Source organism: Carassius gibelio, chromosome A23 (genome assembly GCF_023724105.1).
Source record: "Carassius gibelio isolate Cgi1373 ecotype wild population from Czech Republic chromosome A23, carGib1.2-hapl.c, whole genome shotgun sequence".
Taxonomy (NCBI): Eukaryota; Metazoa; Chordata; class Actinopteri; order Cypriniformes; family Cyprinidae; genus Carassius; species Carassius gibelio.
Window position 1 is genome coordinate 24,081,898 of NC_068393.1, and position 23,631 is coordinate 24,105,528.

The 23,631-nt window shown below is 38.3% G+C and overlaps 1 protein-coding gene across 2 annotated transcripts in view; it reads left to right on the forward strand.

Moving 5' to 3' along the window:
* LOC127945120 (plexin-A2-like) overlaps nucleotides 1-23,631 on the forward strand; it is a 174,777-nt gene that overhangs the window by 68,852 nt on the left and 82,294 nt on the right. For both annotated transcript variants that reach the window (XM_052541700.1, XM_052541699.1), the window contains exon 4: nucleotides 4,448-4,582. In XM_052541700.1, coding sequence (XP_052397660.1) covers nucleotides 4,448-4,582 — 135 coding nt within the window. The remainder of the gene's footprint in view (nucleotides 1-4,447; nucleotides 4,583-23,631) is intronic.

Below are 23,631 nucleotides of genomic sequence, written 5' to 3' on the forward strand. Positions count from 1 at the left end.
ACCATCAGAAGACAGAGAGAGAGAGAGAGAAAGGGAGAGAGGGCTTGCTGACACCAGAATTCTTCAAGCTGACACAGGTGATGGATTAGATGTGTTAGTCAGGAGGACTGGGGCTCAGAAAAATCTCTCTAAGAGCAGAGAGAGAGAGAGAGAGAGAGAGAGAGAAATACTGCTCCATCCAGCGGACCTGAAATATCCCTCCACATCTCACCCCATATACAGGAAGAGAAAGAACTGACAGTCCTTATAGACTACTCCTGGTGCTTTATTGGTGGTTTTCTATCTATATCTCTGTCTGTCTTGACTGTCTGCCAGTCAATCTGTCTTTCTGTCTGTCAGTCATTCAGTGAGTGAGTCAGTCAGTCAGTCTGTCTTCGTGTGTGTGTTTGTGTGTGTGTGTGTGTGTGTGTTCTTGTTTTTGTGACATATCAGGACACAACTCTGTATAATGACATGGGTATGACACAGGTATTACAAGGAGAGGGTGACTTATGAGGACATAACCCATGTCCCCATTTTTTTAAACGCTTATAAATCATATAGAATGAGTTTTTCTGAGAAAGTAAAAATGCACAAAGTTTCCTGTGAGGGTTAGGGTTAGGTGTAGGGCTGGTGTAGGGCAATAGAATATACAGTTTGTACAGTATAAAAACCATTACGCCTATGGGATGTCCCCACTTTTCACAAAAACAAACGAGTCAGTCTATTTTGTCTGTCATTCTGTGCATAAATGGGCATATATCATTGGATATATATATCCAATATATCATTGCATTTATAATTATAATACAGAATTCTATGAATAAATATGTATATGAAATATTGAATAACTTATGTTTATGTTATGGAAAGATAAAAAGAAAGCTTGCTAGATTATAGAGAGCAGAGCCATTGTGTTTTGAATCCTCCTGTCTGTTACTAGTGTGTCGAATGTGGGTAAAGTTGGGGGTCAGGTTGGCCTTATTTTGACAGTTAACCCTTTCAGTTAGCATTACCCTTTCGCTTGCTGGATAAGCGCTGACATTTGACCTGTGAGAGCAGACAATTTTGAGGAATCCCCTTTAGTGTAATTGGATTGAGTGTTCAGGTGGCTCAGTCCCTCTCTCTCTTTCTGTGTGTCTCAACATACTGCATGAGCCTACACATTTCAAATGGATTACAGAAGATCTGAGATTGACCACAGGACAGATTGCTCTGTCAGTCTGAGTTCTGTCTCGGACTCCCTCGCGCGCCCATGCACACACATTTAAACAAGGACATCCATTGTGCACGAGTCCCACAGCGATTGGAAATTATATTCTTGGGGTCTGTGCTTTATATTGCCTTTAATATATAGTGGGAAAAAAAAGAAAGAAAAATACATATGGGAATCACATTCAGATTTTTTTCCTGGTCCTCTTTCTGCTTTGAGCATTCATTCACTTAATGTGGTTTAGAGGTTATGGATAAAAATAGACAAGAGAGTAAATATTGTTGCTGAATATCTTCGAGCAGGTTTATGTTTCAGTGCTTTGTGTTGGAATTAAATTACCCTCATACTGTTCTTCTCTTATGCCTGCCCTCTCTGTCATGTAATTACTTTTAGAATATTGAATCGTGCTTTAATAATACTTTTAGAGGTAAACAGAGTTGTATTTCCCTCTGGATGTGGGAGGGTTATGTGGATGTGAGCATTCCAAATGTTTGATTCGTATTCAGTACGTTTCTAGTACGAGAAGAGTTAGTTAACACGAATAATCTGAAATGGGATCTATTCAAAGCGATGTACCCTGAAGGTTCTTTCACATTAATGGTATGAAGTGCACAGTGTGGGAGCGAGTGTTTTGCAATATGTTATGTTAAACAGCGAGAGAATTTCAATGCGTGTCTGGTTTCTCTTCAAGCCCTTTTTGGTAGCAAGCTTATATTCTCACATCAAAAGCGTCCTCTTGGCATGAGCGTGTAGCTGGAAGCAACCGGCGGTCTCAGAAGTCCCTCATACAAATACAAAAACACACAAATGCACATAGACAATATGTATAAAAGGACTACTCATATATACTGTAGAAGGCCAATGATTGAATATGCAAAATGAAATATTTTAAAGAAATAGAGAAAGAAACAGTGAAGTGAAGTGACATGGTGACCCATACTCAGAATTTGTGCTCTGCATTTAACCCATCCGAAATGCACACACACATAGCAGTGAACACACACAACCCTTTGATTGGGAGTCCAACCCTCTAACCATTAGGCCACGACTTCCCCAACAGCAAAGCATGCATACATAGGATTATATATAGCATGCATGTATATACTGTGTATAACTATATATATAACTATATAAATTAATATATATAAATTAATAAATATGAACTAAGTATAATTATAAATTGTCAAGTTAATATTGATTCAACATAGCATAGCATTATATTGGCATGATCTCACTGCTGATTGACATGAAAATCTGATACTCAAGCACATATAAAATGCACATCCTTATGGGTGCAGCACACAGACTGCTATGGGATTGTTGGGTGTAGTTCTGCGTGGGCTCTGCTGTAGGAGAATCTCTGAATGAGAAAGACATCTGCACTTATACTGCAGCCAAAAGGACGGCAGCCATCTATAATGTACATACGGGACCGAGAGAGGGAGAGAGAGAGAGAGAGAGAGAGAGAGAGAGAGAGAGAGCGAGAGAGTGCCAATAATGAAAAAAGTAATGAGCAAATGTTGCAGAAGCTTGTAAGGAGAACACAAGCCTTTGACAGACAGAACAATGATGAAAGGAAGAGACTCAAGCCAGGTGAATGACAGATCAGTGGTCCAGAGGAAGAGAAACTATAAGACAGAATCCATTTCCAAAGGCATTCGGGGAAATTAAAGGATCAGTGTAGCTGAAGACATTGTATACCACTTAGAACAATGGGTCTGCCAATGATTGATTTAAAATAACTTTTTTGTGGGAATTTTTTTTTTAGTGTATGTGTATATAATCATAAAAAAGCATGACAATAAATGTAAATAAATAAATAAAAAGTTATACAATTTCTTTTATATAATTGTTTTGTAATTGTTTTAACGGCTTAGCAATATCACAGTGTGTATAGTATACAGTATCTAACAGGGGGGTCACTGCTCCATTTCTGTATCCACCATGTGATCCTTGGCCTTTAAAGCTGTGCGTCCCTCCATCGTCTTTATAGATCCATCTACAGAACCTACTTGCAGTGTCCATGTTTGATTGCTTTATAGCCCCCTGTAGGACCAGTGAACACAACATTTAACTCTACAGCCATCATGTCAGAGCCACTTCCTGCCTGCAAATGAAGTGTGTTTTTCAAAGTGCCCTCTGTAGACTACTGGACACACAGTTCTCCGTGACATAAGGTCTCTGTGGTGTGCGCGGCAGGTCATATCAGGGTCACGCTCGGCTGAACAAGAGGAGGTGGGTCTTGTTGACTGGCTGACATGTTTTATGTATGAACACATTCACAAATACGGAGGGTCGTCAGTTTGCTGTAAATGTCTGTTTAGTGGATTGGGAGTCTGCCGCTCACAGATGGTTTTTACATTCAGGGGAGTGGACTAATGCTTGAACAGGGCTTTAGTGTAGTGTGGACATGCTTTTTTTCCCCCTGCCTGTGCTTTGGGCCAGAATCGTGTTGAGAAAGACTGCCTTTGAACTCTGGATGGTTTAATTGTATGATCTTTGCTCTCCCGGGTTTCTGTTAGGCTCGTCCTCTATTGTAAAGCACTACTAGACAGACATATGACCTAGGACTGACCCTGATCAGAGACACACACTCCATGCAGGACAGCCGCAATGTGTGGGTTTTTAATTATCTTTTGGGGTGTGTGAAAGCAGTGGGAGGAGACGCTTTAATGTGAAACCTGTGACTTCAGTTTGTATTTCATCTGATTTTATTGCTCTGAGATGACCTTTGACCTGATCAAAGCCCCTTAAGTCACCGTAATTCTGTTTAAAGTAATAAATAAAATTTTATAATAATCATAAATGATGTCAATTATTATAATACATTATTATGCATATAATATAATTATATATTATAATGCATGACATATATATATATATATATATATACTTCTGTATGTAATATAGTGTATGTATATAAAAATGCATAAAAAGAATAATAAAACATACAATAAATTATAATTTTTTTTACATAATATACATAATTGTATAAAAAATTATACAATACAATAATTATGCAATATTACATTTTACAATATATTAAGTTATATTACATTATGTAAAATAGTTTTTATAAAATAATGTATTATTATAATTAAATTTATTATAGAATATAATATTATCCTATATATATATGTGTGTGTGTGTGTGTGTGTGTGTGCGTGCGTGCGTGTGTATGTATATATAATATGTAAGACATTGTAAAACGATTACAATTCTTCTCATGAATTCTTCTCCTTCTTTCTCTGTCAGATTCGAGTTGATGGTCCTCCTCAAGGTGGCGTCCAGTATGAAACTCTGCCGGTCATCAAAGATGGAAGCCCTATTCTTAGAGACATGGCCTTCTCCCTGGACAACAGCTACATCTACGTCATGTCGGAGAGACAGGTCTGAATATATACATGTATATGCTTTCTCCTCTCGTCGTCTCTTCTTTTTTCCATCCATAACAGCTGTAGGACAGAGAGAACGTGACAGCATCCTCTAATGAAAGAGAGCAAGGGGAAGAGAGTAGAGTAGCTGTGTCAGAGAAGGAGAGAGTGATGGAGGGACAGCTGAAGGAGGAGAGATGGAGTGAGAACAAGGTCACTCTCTCTTGACAGCATAATGAAGAGAGAGAGAGAGAGATGGAGAGAGAACCTGGTCATATTATATCAATACACGCAACGCTTCCCATGGGACACGTTGCAGACCAGAGGTGGGCGGTATGAGTCATTTTATATCACAGTAACCCTATACATCACAGTATTATGGAAACCCCACTTTTGCCAACTTTAGTTCTTATAATTGCAGCTTTAAATCTCACAATACGACTTGAATTTCTTGTTATTATGAATAAAGTTCTTGTTTTTGCAACTTTACTTAGGAAAGTTTGACTATTTATCTCACAATATGACTTCAAATCTCAGAGTGTGACATTATTTCTTATTTTAAAATTAATCTCGTAATTACCTTTTTTTTCTGAGGGCGTAAATAGATTTTAGTTCCATAAGTTGTAGTTATTTTTACTGGAAGTTCATAAAAAAAACATCTTACGACATAAAGGAGTAATTATGCATATATTTAAAAATTATTTTAATGATTATTAAAATAATTACTTTATTTTATTTATATATATATATATATATATATATATATATATATATATATATATATATATATAATAAAATGAAATGATATTTAATGTAAATACTATTTTAATCATTTTTGTTTGCTTTTTTAAATTGCTCTATGGATATTCTGCTCAGCACAGCAAAAACGCATACAGTTGAAACATTTCTTACTCTGAACAATACACTGCCCAATCCTATGTTAGACTATGAAACAAAGTGAAAGAAAAGAAGAAAAAGAGAGAGAGCCTCTAAAAAGGAAGAGAAAGAGAAAACACTGTCTCTGCTTAGAGATGGATGACCAGGCTGGTTGCTTACATCTCCAAGCTTTTTTTTTTAGCATCCGTTTCTAGAGGGCTGATGTCCTCTGTGGGGTGACGCGTGGGCATTGGGACAGGGTTGGGTGTGGCAGGAGGGAAGGGCCGGTAATGAGTGCGGCGGTTTGATGCACAGCGAGCTGACAGGTTCACATCATACCAATACATGTGTGTCCCGCTGGGTCACCCCCGCTGGGCACCACGTGAAGTGGCACATGAGAGAAAAAGGAGGAGAAAGAGAAGGAGACTTGTTGAGTCAGCGCATTGTGTCTATACACACATCCTGTCAACCTCACCAGGGATGTAGAAGTGAGCCCAGCATTTGATCAACTTTGTGACTTAGGAACCAGGCCTTCACATCAAACAGACCCGGTGACAATGAATTAACAGAGGGGACATAGACTTACAAAGATTCTGCTTTTTCTCTTTTTTTGCACTCATACACTGTAATATAGCACTATTATATTATATTATATTTTGGAATGGGAATCATCATATTTGGGGGGTGTTTGGCATCATAAAGTTTGAAAACCCTTATTTTCTCATGGCACTGTAGAAAACAAATATAGCAGCTGGCATTAGACTTTAAAACCATTCGAGTGTGTGTGTGCATGCGTATTCCTGTGAATCTCTTCACTAGCATTTAACAGTCTTTAACGAATAGTATTCACCCAAACCTTAAAGGATTTGTCCTTCTCACCCAGTAATCCCATCATAAAAGAGCTATCAGAATGTTCCATCTTCTCTCCACCCAATTCTGTTCTGTTTTAAGTGTTTCAGGTGATTAATTCAATATTACAGCTTATTAATCGGCCGTGTTAAGAGTCTCTTTCAGTCTGACTTGGGCTGAATTGCTCTCAGAGGTATTTCTCTTCATGGCGCCCATCGTATCTTCTTTGAGTAGCGTTAATATTCAGGATGTAGGTGTGAGACGTTCACTTGTTGGGATGAGTGGAACAAAAAATACTGCTAAAGACAAGGCTTCCGTCACCCCAGCGCACCACTGTTTAAGGAGTCAGTTGGTGTAGTCAAGCTTCACACTTCACAGAGCAGCAGGATTGCTATTCACCTTTCAGCACAAGCTCTTATGCTAGCAGGAAACAGAGCCGGAGTGGAGGATTGGGTGTAATGGAGCCAAAATGGCCCAACTTGACCATAATACGTAATATTTTACATGACTGAAATATTAATAGTTTTTAAAATATGTAAAAATGCATTCAAGGTGGCACTTAATCACAGTAAAAATGTCTTAAATGTTAAAATAGATAGAAATGACTGATACTGAATGACTGAACAATTTAATAAAATGTTTTAATAGTTTGACTAAATAATATAACATTATATAATAATTTATATAGCTAAAACTGTGACCAATAATTTTATTGATGCCCAAAAAGCCATATTTTCATATTATGGGCAATAACCATTAAATGGCCAGAGAATCTTTACTAATTTGTAAAATACATAAATAAAATTCACAACTTTGTAATGTACAGTATGACATAAAGAATATATTTTATAAACATATAGATATATAGATACACAGTATATTGTACAATCGTCCATATATAGAGTATTATTATCACTTTTCACTTTGCCATGATTCAGTCAGTCTGTTAATGGATCAAATCAAGTCCCTTCCTGTGTTCCCTCTTATTATTCTTAAATATGTAAATGTATCGTGTTATGGAACTCAGATGTGTTGCAAATGTTGTTTTATGTTGTCATATCAAGGGTTATAAGGTCCATGGTCATTTGCTATCTTTGAGCGTATGAGTGTGGTTGATGTGAAGAGTACTGTACAGATGGATGTGTGGGTACAAATTTACATACATGCACACATGCATCACACAGCGATGGATTTGCAGTTAGTATTCAAGCACGCTCGAACCAGCATGTAATCTTGCTTTATGCAGAGACACATGCACAAACACACTCCATTTTTACCCACAACTGCTTCACGCTACCTCTTTTCCCATTCTGCATCTATAATTATTTTCTATGATGCCGTATATTGTGTGGATCCTCAAAGACTTGCATAAATACAGCTCGTTCCAAATGCATAGCCATCCCTCACTTGAACACAAATAGATTTCAAACAGATTGCCTCACATTGACATAAAGAGAAATACACTCATAGACTTCAGGGCTCATTGTTTCAGTCTACATGTGTGAATGCTATGTAAATGGTCCATAGTTATTGGTTAGAGCAACACCGTGGAACTGAAAGACAAATGAGCTCCAGACAAGATGTGTCCATGACCAGAGCAGTCAGAAAACACAGGTTATGTTAGCCGTGTTTAGCCAATGTCTGTGAATGGCTTGAAAGAAAGAGCGTTCAGAGCAGAGCAGGAGCGTCTGCAGTCTCAGATCACGCAGGCGGTGAGATGGTGTCCTTTCCGTGGTAATTCATAGTCTTGTGATAAAGTGCTTTGGCTGTTTGGCTGGGGAAGAGAGCCAGAGGCTAACAGCTATGAAAGGTCAGAGCTGTTTCAGCTGATAACAGCTTTACACAGACAGAGGGAGAGAGCGGCGGGCGAGGGAAACAAAAAGGGAGTCGTTGAAAGAGACATGGAGAGTTAGCGATGTCATGCACATTTGCAAAATGTGTGTCAAAGACTGCTTCAAAAATATCTCATTTAGGTTTTACATTCCAGCCGACCGCAAACAGTCTTTACTTGTCACCTCTCTGCCAGACTGATGGCACATGAGTGGGGGTCTCTGTGAGCTGCGTAGACAGCATCCTAACGAGAATAGAAACTGATGAAAGGACTGAACTGCTGCACTTACAGTATAGGCCATCTGTCAATCATTTTATCTATCATTCTGTTGTTCAAGCTATCTGTATATCTATCTATCTTAAAATAACAATTACTCAGTATTTATATTATTGGATTTAATAGTAGCATTAATGATTTTGAATTGCTATATCACGTTTTTCTTGATTAAAAAATCTGTGAAAATTATTGATACTAGTACAAATTGCATGTTGACATATTTCTTTGTATATTTATTGTACAGTATATATAGATGGATGGATGGATTATGGATGGATGGGGAAATTAATAGACCGATTATATCTGAATTTGTGTAATGTAGTATAATATTGTAGTTTTTTTTTGTTTTATTACAATGTATTTTATATATATTAAAATTATGGGCCCCAGGAAGACTAGCAACCACATTGTGGAAGCTAATGGGGACCCAAATAAATAAACAAAATAAACAAATATATTGCATAGTACTATTATATAATATAAATATTACTATGTGCATAGTATATACACTTATTTGATAAAGTTGTACATTTTATTCATATTGTTCAGTATTGAAGAAAATATACGTGTGAAATATATTCGCCTTTTTAGATGAACTTGTGGCATGAGCTCACTAGGTTTTGGAACAGAGCTTTGTGTGTCATCTGTGCGACCTCACACAGTCAAATGAAGCCTGAGCACTTGGGACAAAGCCACACCTGCTGTCATATGCAAATCCAGCACATGTAACCAACTCCGCTCGTTCTCATTGAAGCGTGTAAACCAAACCCTAATGCAAACTGTGAGGAGGAAAGACATATTGCCTGGGAGGTTTGTTCGACTCACCCTTTTGCATATTGGCACACAAAACTCCTTTGGACTTTTGGACAAAGACTTTTTGGTGTGGTGAGACTCTAGGTGATGTTCAGTGCTTTCAGATTTCTGTTTCTGATGCAGTGTTAATTTCGTTGACTAAATATTTTCGTCATTATTTTCGTCACGAATATATTTTTGCCGACGAAAACGAAACGAAAACTAAAATAGAAGGCACTGATGGAGACTAAAACTATGACTAAATTGATTGACATTATCGTCAACGAATAAAGGACGAGACGAAAATAGACTGTGACGAAAATCAAATCAGCAGACGGGAGAGATGCGAGGAATGAGCAAAAGAACCGGCAAAACAGAACAGACTGCATGAGAGAAGAGAACCAATCAGAGCCTGACTTATTGAGACGTGAAGCGAAGGTTTTCAGTTTTTATGAGCTCCCGGGAAGTCGGCATTCGAAGAGGTGATAGGGACTTTAAGCAACAGCCTCTGGTGGAACGGCAACGCCATTCTGGCGTTGTATTGCGCCTGCGCGAATTTAACTGCTACTTTGTGACGTTCTAATTTAACGGTCTACTACGGGAGAACAGCTGATTTGCCGGAGTCGCTACAACGTGAGAGGTTAGGTAAATAAATGTTATGTTTTTAGACTTATTTACATCATACAATATTAAAAACTCCTCTTCTGACAAAAGATTGTCATTTACCGCCAAAAGCAATCCTTCTCTTGCTTTTTTTAAATTATATATTTTTTTGGATCTCAATAAATGAATTAATGCTGCGTTGCGCTGTTCTGTTTTACCGTTGCTTAGTGACTTTTACGTTCTTGGCTACAGCGGTGTGACGGCAAACTTCCGGTCGCTGTAGCCGTTCTATTCGCAGCTGTTGCTTAAAGTCCCTACTGTCTAAAAGAGCGACAAAACAGCTCACTTCACGTTTGACGACGAACAAAACAAAACAAAGTGTAAAGCACGCAGAGCGCTCATTCGTGGCAAGAACACAACCAATTTGAAAAGACATTTACAGACGAGCCACCCGGACATTTTCTCAAATGTAATTTTACAACGATGTTCTTTTGTTTATTGAGCTAAGCAAAATTGGAATAGTGCAGTGCGTAGATGTTGTAGCATTAAATATTACGAACTGAAAAGTAATGTAAAATAGCCCCTTCTTCAAATTAGATGCGAGCACAATACTAATACGTAATATCATGATAAATACATTTGATTAATACTAATGTTTAGTATATTTTATAATGTTCTACTTGTTGACAATATCACAAATATTTCTATATTAGTCATGTGAAACATGAATGTTCACATCCTATCATTATACATACAAATCTAGCAATATTGTAGTATTTAAAACATACAATATTGCTAGACAAATGAATACCTTATAAAATCTTGTTACTTTTTTTATCCACCTAGCTGCCAACTTATTAAATATTTATTTTAAATGTATGCACTTATTGTTCAGCTCAGCTGTAAGCTTTAAGGTCCTGGACCTAACGTTATTTTTCTTTTATTGATGGTCAATTGGCAGCTAGTTATTGTTTACATTATCATGACAGTGTTTGTTGCTGCATAAAAGCTTTTGAATCGAAATAAAGACACAGTTGTGTTGAAATAAAGTTGAATTTGTGTTTTATATATTTTGGTTAAGTTTGTTTCCTATACCAGCTGTAAAAAATTGTCTAGTAAATCTGTTATTGATTTTAGTCTTATTTTAGTCGACTAAAATACCAAGCAATTTTAGTCGACTAAAATACCAAGCAATTTTAGTCGACTAAAATAAGACTAAAATTAAAACAAATCAGATGACTAAAACTTGACTAAAACTAAAAAGAATTATAGTCAAAAGACTAAGACTAAAACTAAATTAAAATTTCGTGTCAAAATTAACACTGTTCTGATGTAAACAGATCTCTAAACAGCACATTTTGCTCTAAATTTAATTGAAAGGTCTGATGCAGATAAGTAAAATGCCACAACAATGTGCCAATTATTGTTAAATCAGGCTGGAGAGGGCTTCAGAATAGATTGTAAGTGTTTTGATTGGTTGTTTAATCAGTTGCACAATAAAATTGTTATTAACTCCCACCACATTAGTGGCGAGCGATTCACAAAGAATCATTTATTCATTTAATTATCAGTGCAGTTAAGACCATAGGTCAAAATCGCCAAGCACCCGTTCACACCACTGAAACCATAGCTTCAAATACACATTATATGATGTGAACATGTCTGTTGAGATATTTTTATTTTCAAAACATGTGTTATAAGTCATCAGTGGCATCCAAATGAGAGGAAAAGCTTTGCACGGTAGTTTGATTTCATGAGTTGGCCTTAAAAACCCAGCTCAAGATTTGACATCGTCTATCCCACACCAACTATTAAGAGTGGCGTGAAATTTCCATCAGCGTGACTAACGTAGAGAAGCATGTGAATGAAGTGTCGAGTTTAACAACCAGACCCGATTTTTTGCATATGCTGCTGTCATTCATATAGCGAGAAACGTTTAGGTTGAACTTGAGAATCCAAGATCTGCTTCTTACTCTTGAACCCTTCTCTCGCTTCCCCACCCCAGCTCATAAAAGCAATGTATCCGAGATCATCAACCAAATAAACGAGCCTCCGTATTTCTACCCTGGCAATTTCACTCCCAAGTGCTCAGCTGTGAAATTTAAAATCAATGCATGACTTCCCTTTTCCCCATCTTGAAGAACCAGATTATTTGCTCTGTGTCTTTGCAATAGCCTTAGCCTCCTTTGGCACACACACATTATGTACCTTGAATCATATGCATGTATTTACCATTTTGATCTTTCATTCACAAACACACACACACACACACACACACACACAGGGACATTCTGGGCCTGTGTTACCTTTGTCTGGGAAATGTAGGAAATGAACTGTGTGGTTATCAAACGCAGGGAAATGGGATTTTTCACCCGGAGTGAAATTGTTTAGAGTCTCTCCCCTCTCTTCAACAGTCCATTACAGCCAGCTCCTAAAATAACACTCTCCTTCCATTATCCAGCTGAAGATCGTCGACTCAGAAATCACACTGGCCTAAGCAAAATTAGAGCCGTTGCAAATGGAGGCATTTGTAATTGTATTTTATGTATCTCTTTTTTTAGGGAGTAGTTTGAGCATCCCTCATTTATGGCATATAGTTCTTAAAAAATTGATCATTCTAATGTCCAATTATGTTTTTTTTTTGTTTTGTTTTTTACTTTTTTTGTATAGCATGAATTCATTCAAATCACTAGCTTTAATTAAACACACAGAAATATACAAATATTCAAATGTCAACTAAGTGAAGTCCTGTCTGCACAGATAGTGCCCTCCAGAAATCATATATAGCCTATGATTTACGCTCGGTGCCTTTGGAGTCTTTTGTTTCTCTTTGTTTGGTTCGATCTGCCCCTCGTACTGCATGCAGATTGAGTTGGCCAACAGCCACTGGCTTTTCTGTGTGTGTGGCGTTCTGTAAATGTGTGTCTGGATGTCAGCGTTTGGGTGACTGTAGCATGGTTAGGGGGATGGGGGTGTATATGATGAAAGGGCTAACAGGAAATCAACAGAGCAGAGGATGTGATAAATGAGAAGAAAGCAGCATTAATATTCACTTAACAGAGATATGCGCACTCAGCTCTTGATTCTCATACACAATCTGCAGGAAGAGAATTCTGCTTTGCTGTAGTCTGTACAGCAAGCTAGACTAACAATGAGCTAAACTGAGGAATTGTTCAATTCCTCAGTTCAGGCATATTTGAAAATAAAAAAGTGCCTTCTCAGCCTCAGATGCCCCCTAGCATTTCTTTGACCCCTGGTCACCCTGTGAAAGTGCAGCTGCTCTTGCTAAAAAACGGGAACAAGGAGAGTGTCAGCGACCTCCATCTCCCCTCTATCCACCAATCACTGTCATTCATGCTGCCCTGGACAAAGACTTAGATTAACTGTAGCTGCCATGGTAATTGACAGGAAAGAATGAAAATGTTCTTTTTTTAAGCATAGCAAATGAGTAATGAAATCCATTGTATTCATGAGAAATTGGACATGTCCAAGCTTATCCAAAGTAGGTATCGCTTATCTCTGCTTTTACGACTGCCTGATATCTGCAGGCCATTAAATGAACAGTGATGAGCTGCTAGCATGTGCATTTTGCTTTTGTCAATCATTCTTCTTGATTAGCTATCACAGCTTGCTAGTATACTATCTTTCTAGCATAACAATATTTACGGTGGCTGAGAGAGCTTAACGCACTGCAACTTCAAAAAAAAAAAAAAAGCAAATAGAAAAAGGACCAGCAAATCAAGAAAACAACTTCATCAGTTTGACAGCAGGTGCTGCAATTACTCACAATGCAAACAAAAAAGAAACGCGCGACAACCAATTTAAGAATTTTATTTGCAGCGCGTTTCTTTGATTGTGTCGTGAGTATTTGCAGCGCATTTGTTGTCAAATTGATGAAGTTGTTTTCTAAATTTGCAGGTGTTTTTTCTATTTGCATTGTGTTTCGTTATTTTGTTGTGTTGTGAGCATTTGTAATGCCTGTGTTGTCAAATAGATGAATTTGTTTTCTTAATGTGCAGGTGTTTTTTTTCTATTTGCAGCGAGTTGAGCTTGTTATTGTTATAGTATGCTTGTTATTTCAGATTTTTAGGGAGTTGCTGCTTGTACGATACAAAGTATAGGTGGGGGGAATCAATACCTATGATAAGGTGCACGTTTGAGTGTCAACGTGATGGCTCCACTTGCTATTGATAGAGGGACAGATCAGGATAAATGCTCCTGTCGAAACATCCCGCGTCCAACATTATTGATGAAGCTATTTAGCAGACTCATTCAGCGAAAGCCGGTTCCAATCTCACACTCTCTCCGGACACCTAAAGGCTTTACGCCTGAATGCTGCGTATATTGCGGTCTTTGGGTCAGCAGCTAACCTGGTGCGGTGTATCAAACTGCCAGGGTCACCCTAAAGGTCAGTTGTATATGGCCACCATTGCAATTCGCCCTTACAGAAACACCTTTGAGACTAGAAGGAACCCTTGGGGAGGAGCACAAAGTGCATCTTTTCCTCTCACATTATTGTATCACTAATTGACTTAAGCAAGGATTTGCACTAATCAGGTTTGGTGCACAGGAACCATTGGACAGTCCTGTCCTCGTTATTTGATAGCAAAACTCTTGTCAGCCGCCATCAAGGGTTTAATTAAAAAATGCATCGCCTTGAAGGTGCTTTCTCTTGCCATTCGTCCCTCCTCCTTTCTGCCCCCAGCAGCAGCTGTGCTGTCAATAAATAATTTGCTCTGCAGCCCGATGGACTACCGGTGGTTTTTGTTCAACCAAGAATTTGGACTCTTAAGGTGAAAGGTCTTTGTTCTTGTTAGTGAACAACCTGGTTGCACCCTAGCTGCCTCTGACCCATCAGGCTAGCCCTAGATTTATTAGAGCATACAGAGACAAGCCAGTGTCACGGTGGATGTTATTAGTTGAGGGCAGGTGCTAGCAGGACTGGTTGTACCTGTTGAATGCTCGTAGCTGTCTCAAGGGCCTCTAGGGGGCTTTCAGTGTGGTGTTGATTTAATAGTCTCAAATGAGGTGGTGGAGACCTGAGATCTGCTTGCGTGGCTTGTTGGGTGCCTTGTTAAGAGAGCGGTTGCTCTGTGGGGGTGCAGGATAACACGGCTAATAAGCAAAGCCATTGTTGAGTGTGGCAGAGGTAAGAGGGTACATTCGACTTTGCAATCTTTTTGTTGTGCATCATTCTCGAGTCGGACCACCCAATGAGAAATGTCGATAGTGTAAAATGTCTAGATAAGCATTAGCGGTGATAAGCGGCTGAACACGTTCCCTGCTGTTTTGTGAAAAACATGGTCAAAAAGAATCCTAGAAAAGTTCGGATGATCTTTGAAACAGCAACCTTAACGATGGAATAAGATTAAAGCAAAGGGTTTTGACTCTTAGTATCTCAGAAGTGTATAATTTATTATTACCTCGAAGAGATTTTAGGAGAAGCAATCTGAGACAGATGCAAATCAGTGATCATGAGTTTTGTCTTGTCAGAATAATCTGTGGCTCAGAGATTTTTTTTTAATACATTTTCGAGAAATAAATCATCCTAGACCTAAAAAATGTATTTCTCTGAAGGAACTTTAGGAAAGACCAGCTTGTTATTTTCCCCTCCAGTCAACTTACACAGTTGAGTACGGGAACTTTTCTGCAACTTTCAAGCGACTGCGTTGTTGTCTCAGGGATCAGACGTGAGGATGCCAAGATAATACCATCTGCAATTAAAATGTTCTAGCATATCAACAGTCATTCTAGCTGTCAACGCGTGACTGCATAATGTTGTAGCTTTAGTGCCCACTCCACCACACCCAGGGTCTCCTTGGAATCTGTCACATCACTAATAGCTTCAGTCTCCTAATTGCAGGCTTTAATTGCAATAATTATTTACAAGCCTAATTAAACAAAAAGGAGTCTCATTGAGAAGTGACTTCGAGTTCATGCTGCTAGCATGTTATCATTAGCGCTAGCTGTCTATTTGACGAAGGCAGTGTGTTTCTCTCTCTGTCTAAGAGACAGAACATGCAGATATGATTTTGCTCCCTGCCGGCGTGGCGGAAAACGACAACTGTAACCTTCTCTAAATATCTCAAACCATCTTTTTTCCTGAAGGATGCGGGGCAAACTGAAGACACAGTTACATTAGTTGATGCTTTTATAGCTAGTTTTATTGTTTAGATGTAGGCTTTTGTAGGGTTTTATGAAGGTTTATTGATGGTAACATTGTTTATTGATGGTAAGATTTATTTGCATGCAACTTTTGGATATTTTAGAAGATAGAGAAGAATATGAGTGTAATGTCTCTGTATGCTCCTCATTGTTTTGCTAATTATCATAGTGTAATCAAAAGTACCAATGAATTAGAAAATGTGAAGCAATCACAAAGTGTTGGGATTTATTCTATTTTCTCAAGCTTTGTTTACATTGTACAAATTTACTATATATCTATATGCTAATTGTTGATTTATGTGCAACTATTGCCGTATTTTAGAAGATAATATAAAAATCATGACCAATTTCTTTGTACATCCCTCTTTGTTTCGATAAAACATTGCTAGTAAATTTGTTGACGGCTACCAACGATTGTTAGCATTTTTGCTAACTCATAATGGACTCCTATTACAGAAACTGTTGACTTCACCAGTTCCATCTCTCTTTCAAAACAGGTTCTTTGCATTTCCATCCTCATTTGGCTTGACCTGGTGCCTGGCAGCGATTCCGAGATACTTCTCATTAATCGAGTCCAAGCTTTTTAAAGCCTTGGCTTCATAGATACCGGAATAACAAAACCCCTGTCCTTCTTTTATCGATTACATCTGCCCGAATTTGAGTGGAGTCTCAGGCTGTGCCAGCCCATAATGGAGATGAGTGTACCTCTCCCACTGTGTCTTCGTGCTTCCAGACAGATCCTGTCAATGTATCCCTGTTGAATGTCGCAGTGGGCCCAGCTCTCCTACTCTTGTTTTGTGGTGAGAGACTGTAAATAAAGCCCCCTGTAGATCAAGCGCTCCCCCTGAGCACCTCTGCAGATTTAGCTGCCAGTCTGGGCTAGTCCGGGGTGAAGCCCACCCCCGCCTGCCATCCCACCAAAGCGGTCCCTGCCAGAGCTGCATATGCTCTTTGTCTGGGTTGCTAATGGCTCAGATGCAACCGTAAACACCCTGCACGGCGTGAGGTGATTGTTTTCCTTGGTTACACAGCGGTAGTGGCAGGCTCTGCCTTTATAGGGTACCGCATGTGCCGGAAGGGCGGCTCTACTGTTTGTCCAACTTCGGCATTGCTGGCCAACAGTGAAAAGAATCAGTCTAGCGGCTCTGCATCTGTCCTCCTGCGAAGATCATTTTGAGAGAGCTGTCAGTACTAGCCGTACTGATGGATGCATCTTGTGCACTTTGTGTTTGTGTCATTTACTCAAGGGACACACTCTGAAACGTACGCTCGGTTTCTTCTGAGCTAATGCCACCACACACCTCCTGTACCGACCTTTGATATATTAATAATACTTGTATCCTCCTGGACTCACTTTAATAAGGCTGGGTTTCGCATCGTCAGGTTTCCCATCTCCGCTCCATGACCTGCTCTCTAGAGTTAGATGTGTAGGTTATTGACAGAAAGCACTGTCTTCGGTTATATCTGTTTAGTGTGTGTGATGCACCGTGCATTAGCATCACGCTTATAATACTAATGCTGCAAGCGTATGTTGCCTCCTCTGGGTGAGTCATGGATGTCAGTCTCGAGTGGTGCGCTGGCATGATGCTGACAGAACTCAACAGGGAGCAGGAAGCAAACTGGTGGGTGATACACGCCAGAGATAGTGATGAATGTTGGGGAGGAAATATAAAGCACTGAATGAAAATTGCCCCAGACCTGGAAGGATATTGAAGCTTTTGAAGTATCATTTTTCATTGCAGGTGTGCACCAGGGCATAAGACTAGTTTAGAGTGGTTAGTATCTTTTGGGCCTAGATTACCCTTTTTAATTCAGATCCTGGGATGGTGTTTAAGGTCCTGGGCCCTCCATATTTCTCCATATTGTTGTCTATAATAATAATTATAGTAATAATAAATTACATTTGTTTATAGTGTATTATTAATAATTAATAATAATGATATTTGCTCTCTTCTTCTTATTGTTATTATTATTGTTAATATTATTATTGGTATATTTTGTAATAATTGTTTTTATTTAATAATAATAAGAAGAATATATTTTTAAAAATGAAAAAAAAATGAATAGAACATGATTATTTGTGTGATGTTGAATATTATTTATTTATTTAAAATGTATATATTTTTTGTTTTGTTTTCTTACTTTGTTTTTGCATCTCAAAACAATCAGAAATCAGAATGAAAATGTTAACTAACATTTCGCTGATGAGATTACCATTGATTGTGGTGGACAAAAATGTAGAAGTTTTAATACAACACAATAGCAATAACAATAAGTCTAGCACAATTTAGCAGGGTTTATGAGCAGGACACAAAAACACATTTCCAGTGGAGAAAGAAAAATAAGATGCAGTTTTCCTTCTAAAATAATTTAACTTTTAAATGATGTTTAGATATCTTTATTGTAAAAAATAAAATGATAATAATGGGAAAGTTACTTGTTGCTTTTTTTAAATACTAGTTTTTATACTTTTACATTTTGTTTATACTAAATCTTGAATATTTAGTGATATTTTTGATTGGCACCAAAATAATTGAATGAGATTTGTCTCTGAAGTTTGTTTTGAAGGAACAGGCATAGTGAATGACAGGTCTTAAGAAACTAACACAAGCAAACTGTATGCTAAAACCATAAGATAAAGAAATACATTTCGTATTAGCTTTAAGCCAGAAGCTCAAATAAGCTTAAGGTGATTGGTGCAGATCCATCCAGTCAAATAAAAATGAGCCACATTTGCCTCTCGCTGTGCTGGCTGGATGTACAAAATGAGACCCAAAGACAGCCGAGGCTCATTACCGGAATATTTCCATGACTTCCTCTTCGACAGTGTCACCGAAGGGTCCTGTCAGAGCGGCTGGATTAAATGAGGCGAGTGGAAACGGCGTGTGTTTTCTTTCACAATTTTCTACAAAGTGAGGGCCCATTATTTCTTGCGGTGGTGTTTTAGGGTTCCTTCGCTAGAGCTCATCTACCTCCTCCTTAGCTGTCCCAGAGGAGGGAAAGAAATTGGGACATGTCTCTATCATATCACCATCTCATGATTTGTGAGTGAATTGGAGGATGGGGCATCAGATGCGTCCATGTGGTTCTGCTAAATTGTTTTTTTCATAGGTCTGCATTGAGCTCATGGCTGAGTGGAAGAGGCTTGTTTATGGTACGACTGGTACCAGACTGGGCCACCTGAGCCATCACGGTGTTTCCCCCTTCTCCCCAAACCTCGGCCAGCCAATCACGCTGAGTGTACGCCTTGCAAAGCAGCCAAGACAGCAATGGGGTGCAGTCAAACCCGCCATCTGTATATACACACGCATTCAACACACAAACACACACGCTAGAGATCTCCACACATGCAGAGGGGGTGAATCAAAAACAAAGAGCCAGGAAAAAGGGGCATAAACCATGACATGCTCCCAACAAACACGTTGTTTGTGCTGAAATCAAGAGTGAAATTTTGATGTATTTTGTCTTCTGCAAACAAAAGAAGCCCTCGTTCAGTTACACTCTCACTTTGACATCCTCACTCTCTAATTTCACATGATCAAACCTGGAATATTATGCAGCCCCGGGTCAGAGTGACCCACTGTCTGGCTGCTTTCTTGAAATCAATAAGGCCCCTATCATTTCCCCTGCTGATATACACCACTGCTTGCATGTGTGTGTGTGTGAGGGAGACACAGCCCTCAGCCTGTTGCTCTGAGCTTTGACAGCTGAATTATTCACTCTTCAGACAGTAGCTCAGCCTCTGCCTGCTGTCAGTTCGAACTGAATTATCAGTTCAGAGACCACCGTACCACTGGGATCTGGCTTTAATACTAACCACTATTGTGCTGTATTGAAACCTCTCCATCTTTGTCCAGCACAATTATTGGGTAGAATTGTTGCATTATTCCAAATAAATAAATTATGATCCACAAATATATGGAAAGCGATTAACAAAAACCAAACATACATATTCACAAAATAATAAGATCCACAAACAAATAGTTGTTAGAATTAAATTCACAAAAAAAAAAAAAGAGAGATTATAATATTATAATATATAGTTTTATTCTACAAGCACAACTTTGTCTGGCATTTAATTGTGAATCACATCCTGTGCATTTGTAGATTGGTGCGCGTATTTGGGGATCGCTCGGCATACATTTGTGGATCGGTCACTTTGCATTTGTGGATCACTGCGAGTATTTGTGGATTTTGAGACATTTCTAGCATCAAGACGCACACAGATCCATAAATGCGTGGACTCCACCTACCATCTGCTCAAGCCAATCAGATAACAGCCACACTCTGCTGACCAATCATAGCACATTCTCTCTATAACCAATCACATTTTACTTTCCTATCAGGGCTGGAGCATTTTGCAACCCTGTAAGGAGCTCCAAAAAGCTGAAGTGCTTTTTGTGTGGTTAAAAAAAAAAAACGTTTACAAAAGATTGTTGGAGTGTAAGGCCTCTTTATATTTCCATCAGGATCTGTGAATGAGGATAAGCTCAAGCCTACAGACAATTTATGATCATTCACAGATCCTGAACATCATCAGTTATACCCTCGCAATGTGTCCAAAGCAAATAGAAATCTACTGCGATGCTGTCTACTCTAAACGAGGCTTGACACAATGATATATGTTTTCCTCCCCAAACAATGGCAGAAACATTCTGATAAAGTTGTGTTTGTAGAATAAAAATATATTTCTGTATATATATATTTTATTAGCAAGTCTAATTTTTTTATTTGTGAATTGAATTCATGTTTATGAAACTCTTAAGATTTATTTGTGGATCTCATTCTATATATTTTGTGAATGTGTTTGGTTTTTGTTAATCGATTTACATTTATTTGTTGATCATAATCAATTTATTTGGAATAATGCAACAATTCTAGCCCCATACACAATCAATGGTAATCTCATCAAAAAATTAACATTTTCATTCTGATTTTTGATTGTTTTTTGAGATGCAAATTATTTGATTATTTGAATTTTATTGAAATTATTTGAATAAAACTAAGAAGAAAATATAATCTGATAATTAGTATCAATTTCTCTCTATTTGAATATCTATCACTAATATTTACTTATTTTTTGTAAAATAATTAAAATTTTATAGACAAGATTTTGCAACATATGGTCAATTATATCATTTTAAACCTCTAATTCAAATAAACAAATAAGGAAATAAGTTAATAAAGTAAATAAGTACTAGGAAAAATTATATTTTTAAAGTGCACTATTATTATGTTTGAAATATTGTTTTTTGTTCAATTGTTTGATATACATGGATTTTATATATAAATGTAATGTATGATTTAAAAATAATAAAAAGTGGTATTATTGAAAGTGTGCTAATTATATGTTTAAAGGATTGTGTCTGAATGTGTTGTTAGATGGAGGAGGAGGCAGATGGATGGTAAACACATTTGTAGGTCTCATCGGTTAGCTTATCTGACAGTAGGGTTTTGACCGGGTCCCTGAGCTAAAGCCCCCTACCTACAGACGGATAGAAAAAGTTCAAGACCTGTGCCCGCCTGGTACATTTTAGAGGAGGGCTAATTGACAGACTGACGGACAGACAGGTTACGGGGCTTTCCTGGCATCCCCCCGAGGGGGCTTTGAGCACGGCCGGCAGCTGCACCCAGGTGCCGAGCTCCACGAAGAGGCAATCGTGGGCTGCCTGTGCATCTACCTCTCATTAGTGTCACAGTATGCGGATTCCACTGTTGTCAGGAGAGGGAGTGTGGATCAGTATTTTGTCAGCTCTGACAGAGATTTTCTACAAATGCCCATGCGACTCATAAAATATGGTTGAATAATGTGGCAAACACGCGCACACACTCATATGGCCCCTCACCTCATCAGCCCCTGTGAGAGGATTTCAGTCATACATTATTGATGTACTCACTCTCTATCGACTGGCTGCAGTTTCCAGCTCCGTATCTCAGGTCCAGTCTAACTCTCTATTATTCCACTCCTCCTTTGTCTCTCTCGCTGTCTGTCTCGCTAACCCTTTTACAGCCCACGTGCATTTCCTGTGAACTCTGCTATGTTCCCAGAAAGCATGTGCATTTCTTGTGTAAAATCTGACTTTATACAACTGTTAGCAAAATATGAAATGCATTTAAAGGGATAATTCAAACCAAAATGAAAATTATGTCATATTTTACTCATTTACCTCATGGTCCAAATAACTTGCTATTTTGAAGATACAAAGAAGATATTTAAAGTTAGGTTTATTCAAATTTATTTGTAATTAATAATTTATTAGTTATATAATTAATAATGTATTAATTGTATAATTATTAAAAAGAATTGACTTTCATTGCATGGACAAAATCTGTTCATATTTCAGTGAACCATCCCTTTAATAAAGCTGTTTTTGTCTCTATAAATTGTGTGTAATTTGTAAATAGTGCCAAATGTTAGCCAGCTAAAGTATTTTACGCATTTTACGTATTTTACATTATTCAGTTAAAGCAATTGTTACCTGAGATGTAAACCTGTCTGAAAATTATTTTTGAGGTAGCACTACTTTTCTAGGTGTATATACTAAACGTTGCCAACTGAGCGTGCACTCTGAGATCCACTGTGTGTCGGCTTTTCGATGTGTGATTAAAAACATGGTCCTATAGAGTCCTATGAGCCTAACCCTAGGGTTGTGGGTTTGAATCTTGGGCTGGCAATACCACGACTTAGGTGCCCTTGAGCAAGGCATTGAACTCCCAACTGCTCTCTCTGTGTGTGTGTGTGTGTGTGTGTGTGTGTGTGTGTGTGTGTACATACATACTTTGGATGGGTTAAATGCAGAGCACAAATTCTGAATATGGGTCACCATACTTGGCTGAATGTCACGTCACTTGACTGAGGTTTACTATGGTTGATGCTTCAGTCGAACTAAATCTACACGTTCAGGCCAAATCCATTACACAAATATCTCTGATGGGAAAGAAACAGTTCACCGAGGAGGCTCAGAGCTCTGTTCAAACACGAAGGTTAAGAGCCCTCACATTTCATCTAAAACACAATCAGACAGGATGCCTCACTCAGAAAGCTATCTAATGCTTTTTGAAATTTGTTGTACTCTGGAAATGGTCTAAGGCTAAGCAAATGTTTCCTTTGATCAGGTGGTTAGTTTGCTGTTTTATTGCTTCGATGATTGCAGTGTTTTTGAAGCTGCTGCCACTGATCTGGATGAGCCCACTGACACTGTGACATCCTACATCAGTTTCTGTGAGGGCATGTGTGTTCCCACCAGGACTTATTTAACATTTAACAACAACAAACCTTGGTTCAGTTCATAACCCAAACAGCTTTGCCAGGCCAACGAAGATGCATACTGTATTTGGGACAAAGCCTTATACAAACAGGCCAAATACACACTGAATAGAGAGATGTGGTTAAGAGTGGTTAAGAGAAGTTACTCTGTAAAGCTGAAAAACCATTACAGTATGTATGCTAAAAAGTGCTAAAAACAACAATAGTGTGGAAGGGCCTGAAAGCCATCACCAGTTACAAGACCCCATTCTCTGTGGAGAATCAACTTTTAGCCGACGGTTTGAATGAGTTTTACTGCCTGTTTGAAAAGCCTGGTCTCACACCCCACACCAACTCTTACAATGTCACAACACAACCAACAACACCCTCCCCTCCCTCCCCACTACTGCTTCTCAGCCTGCACTTA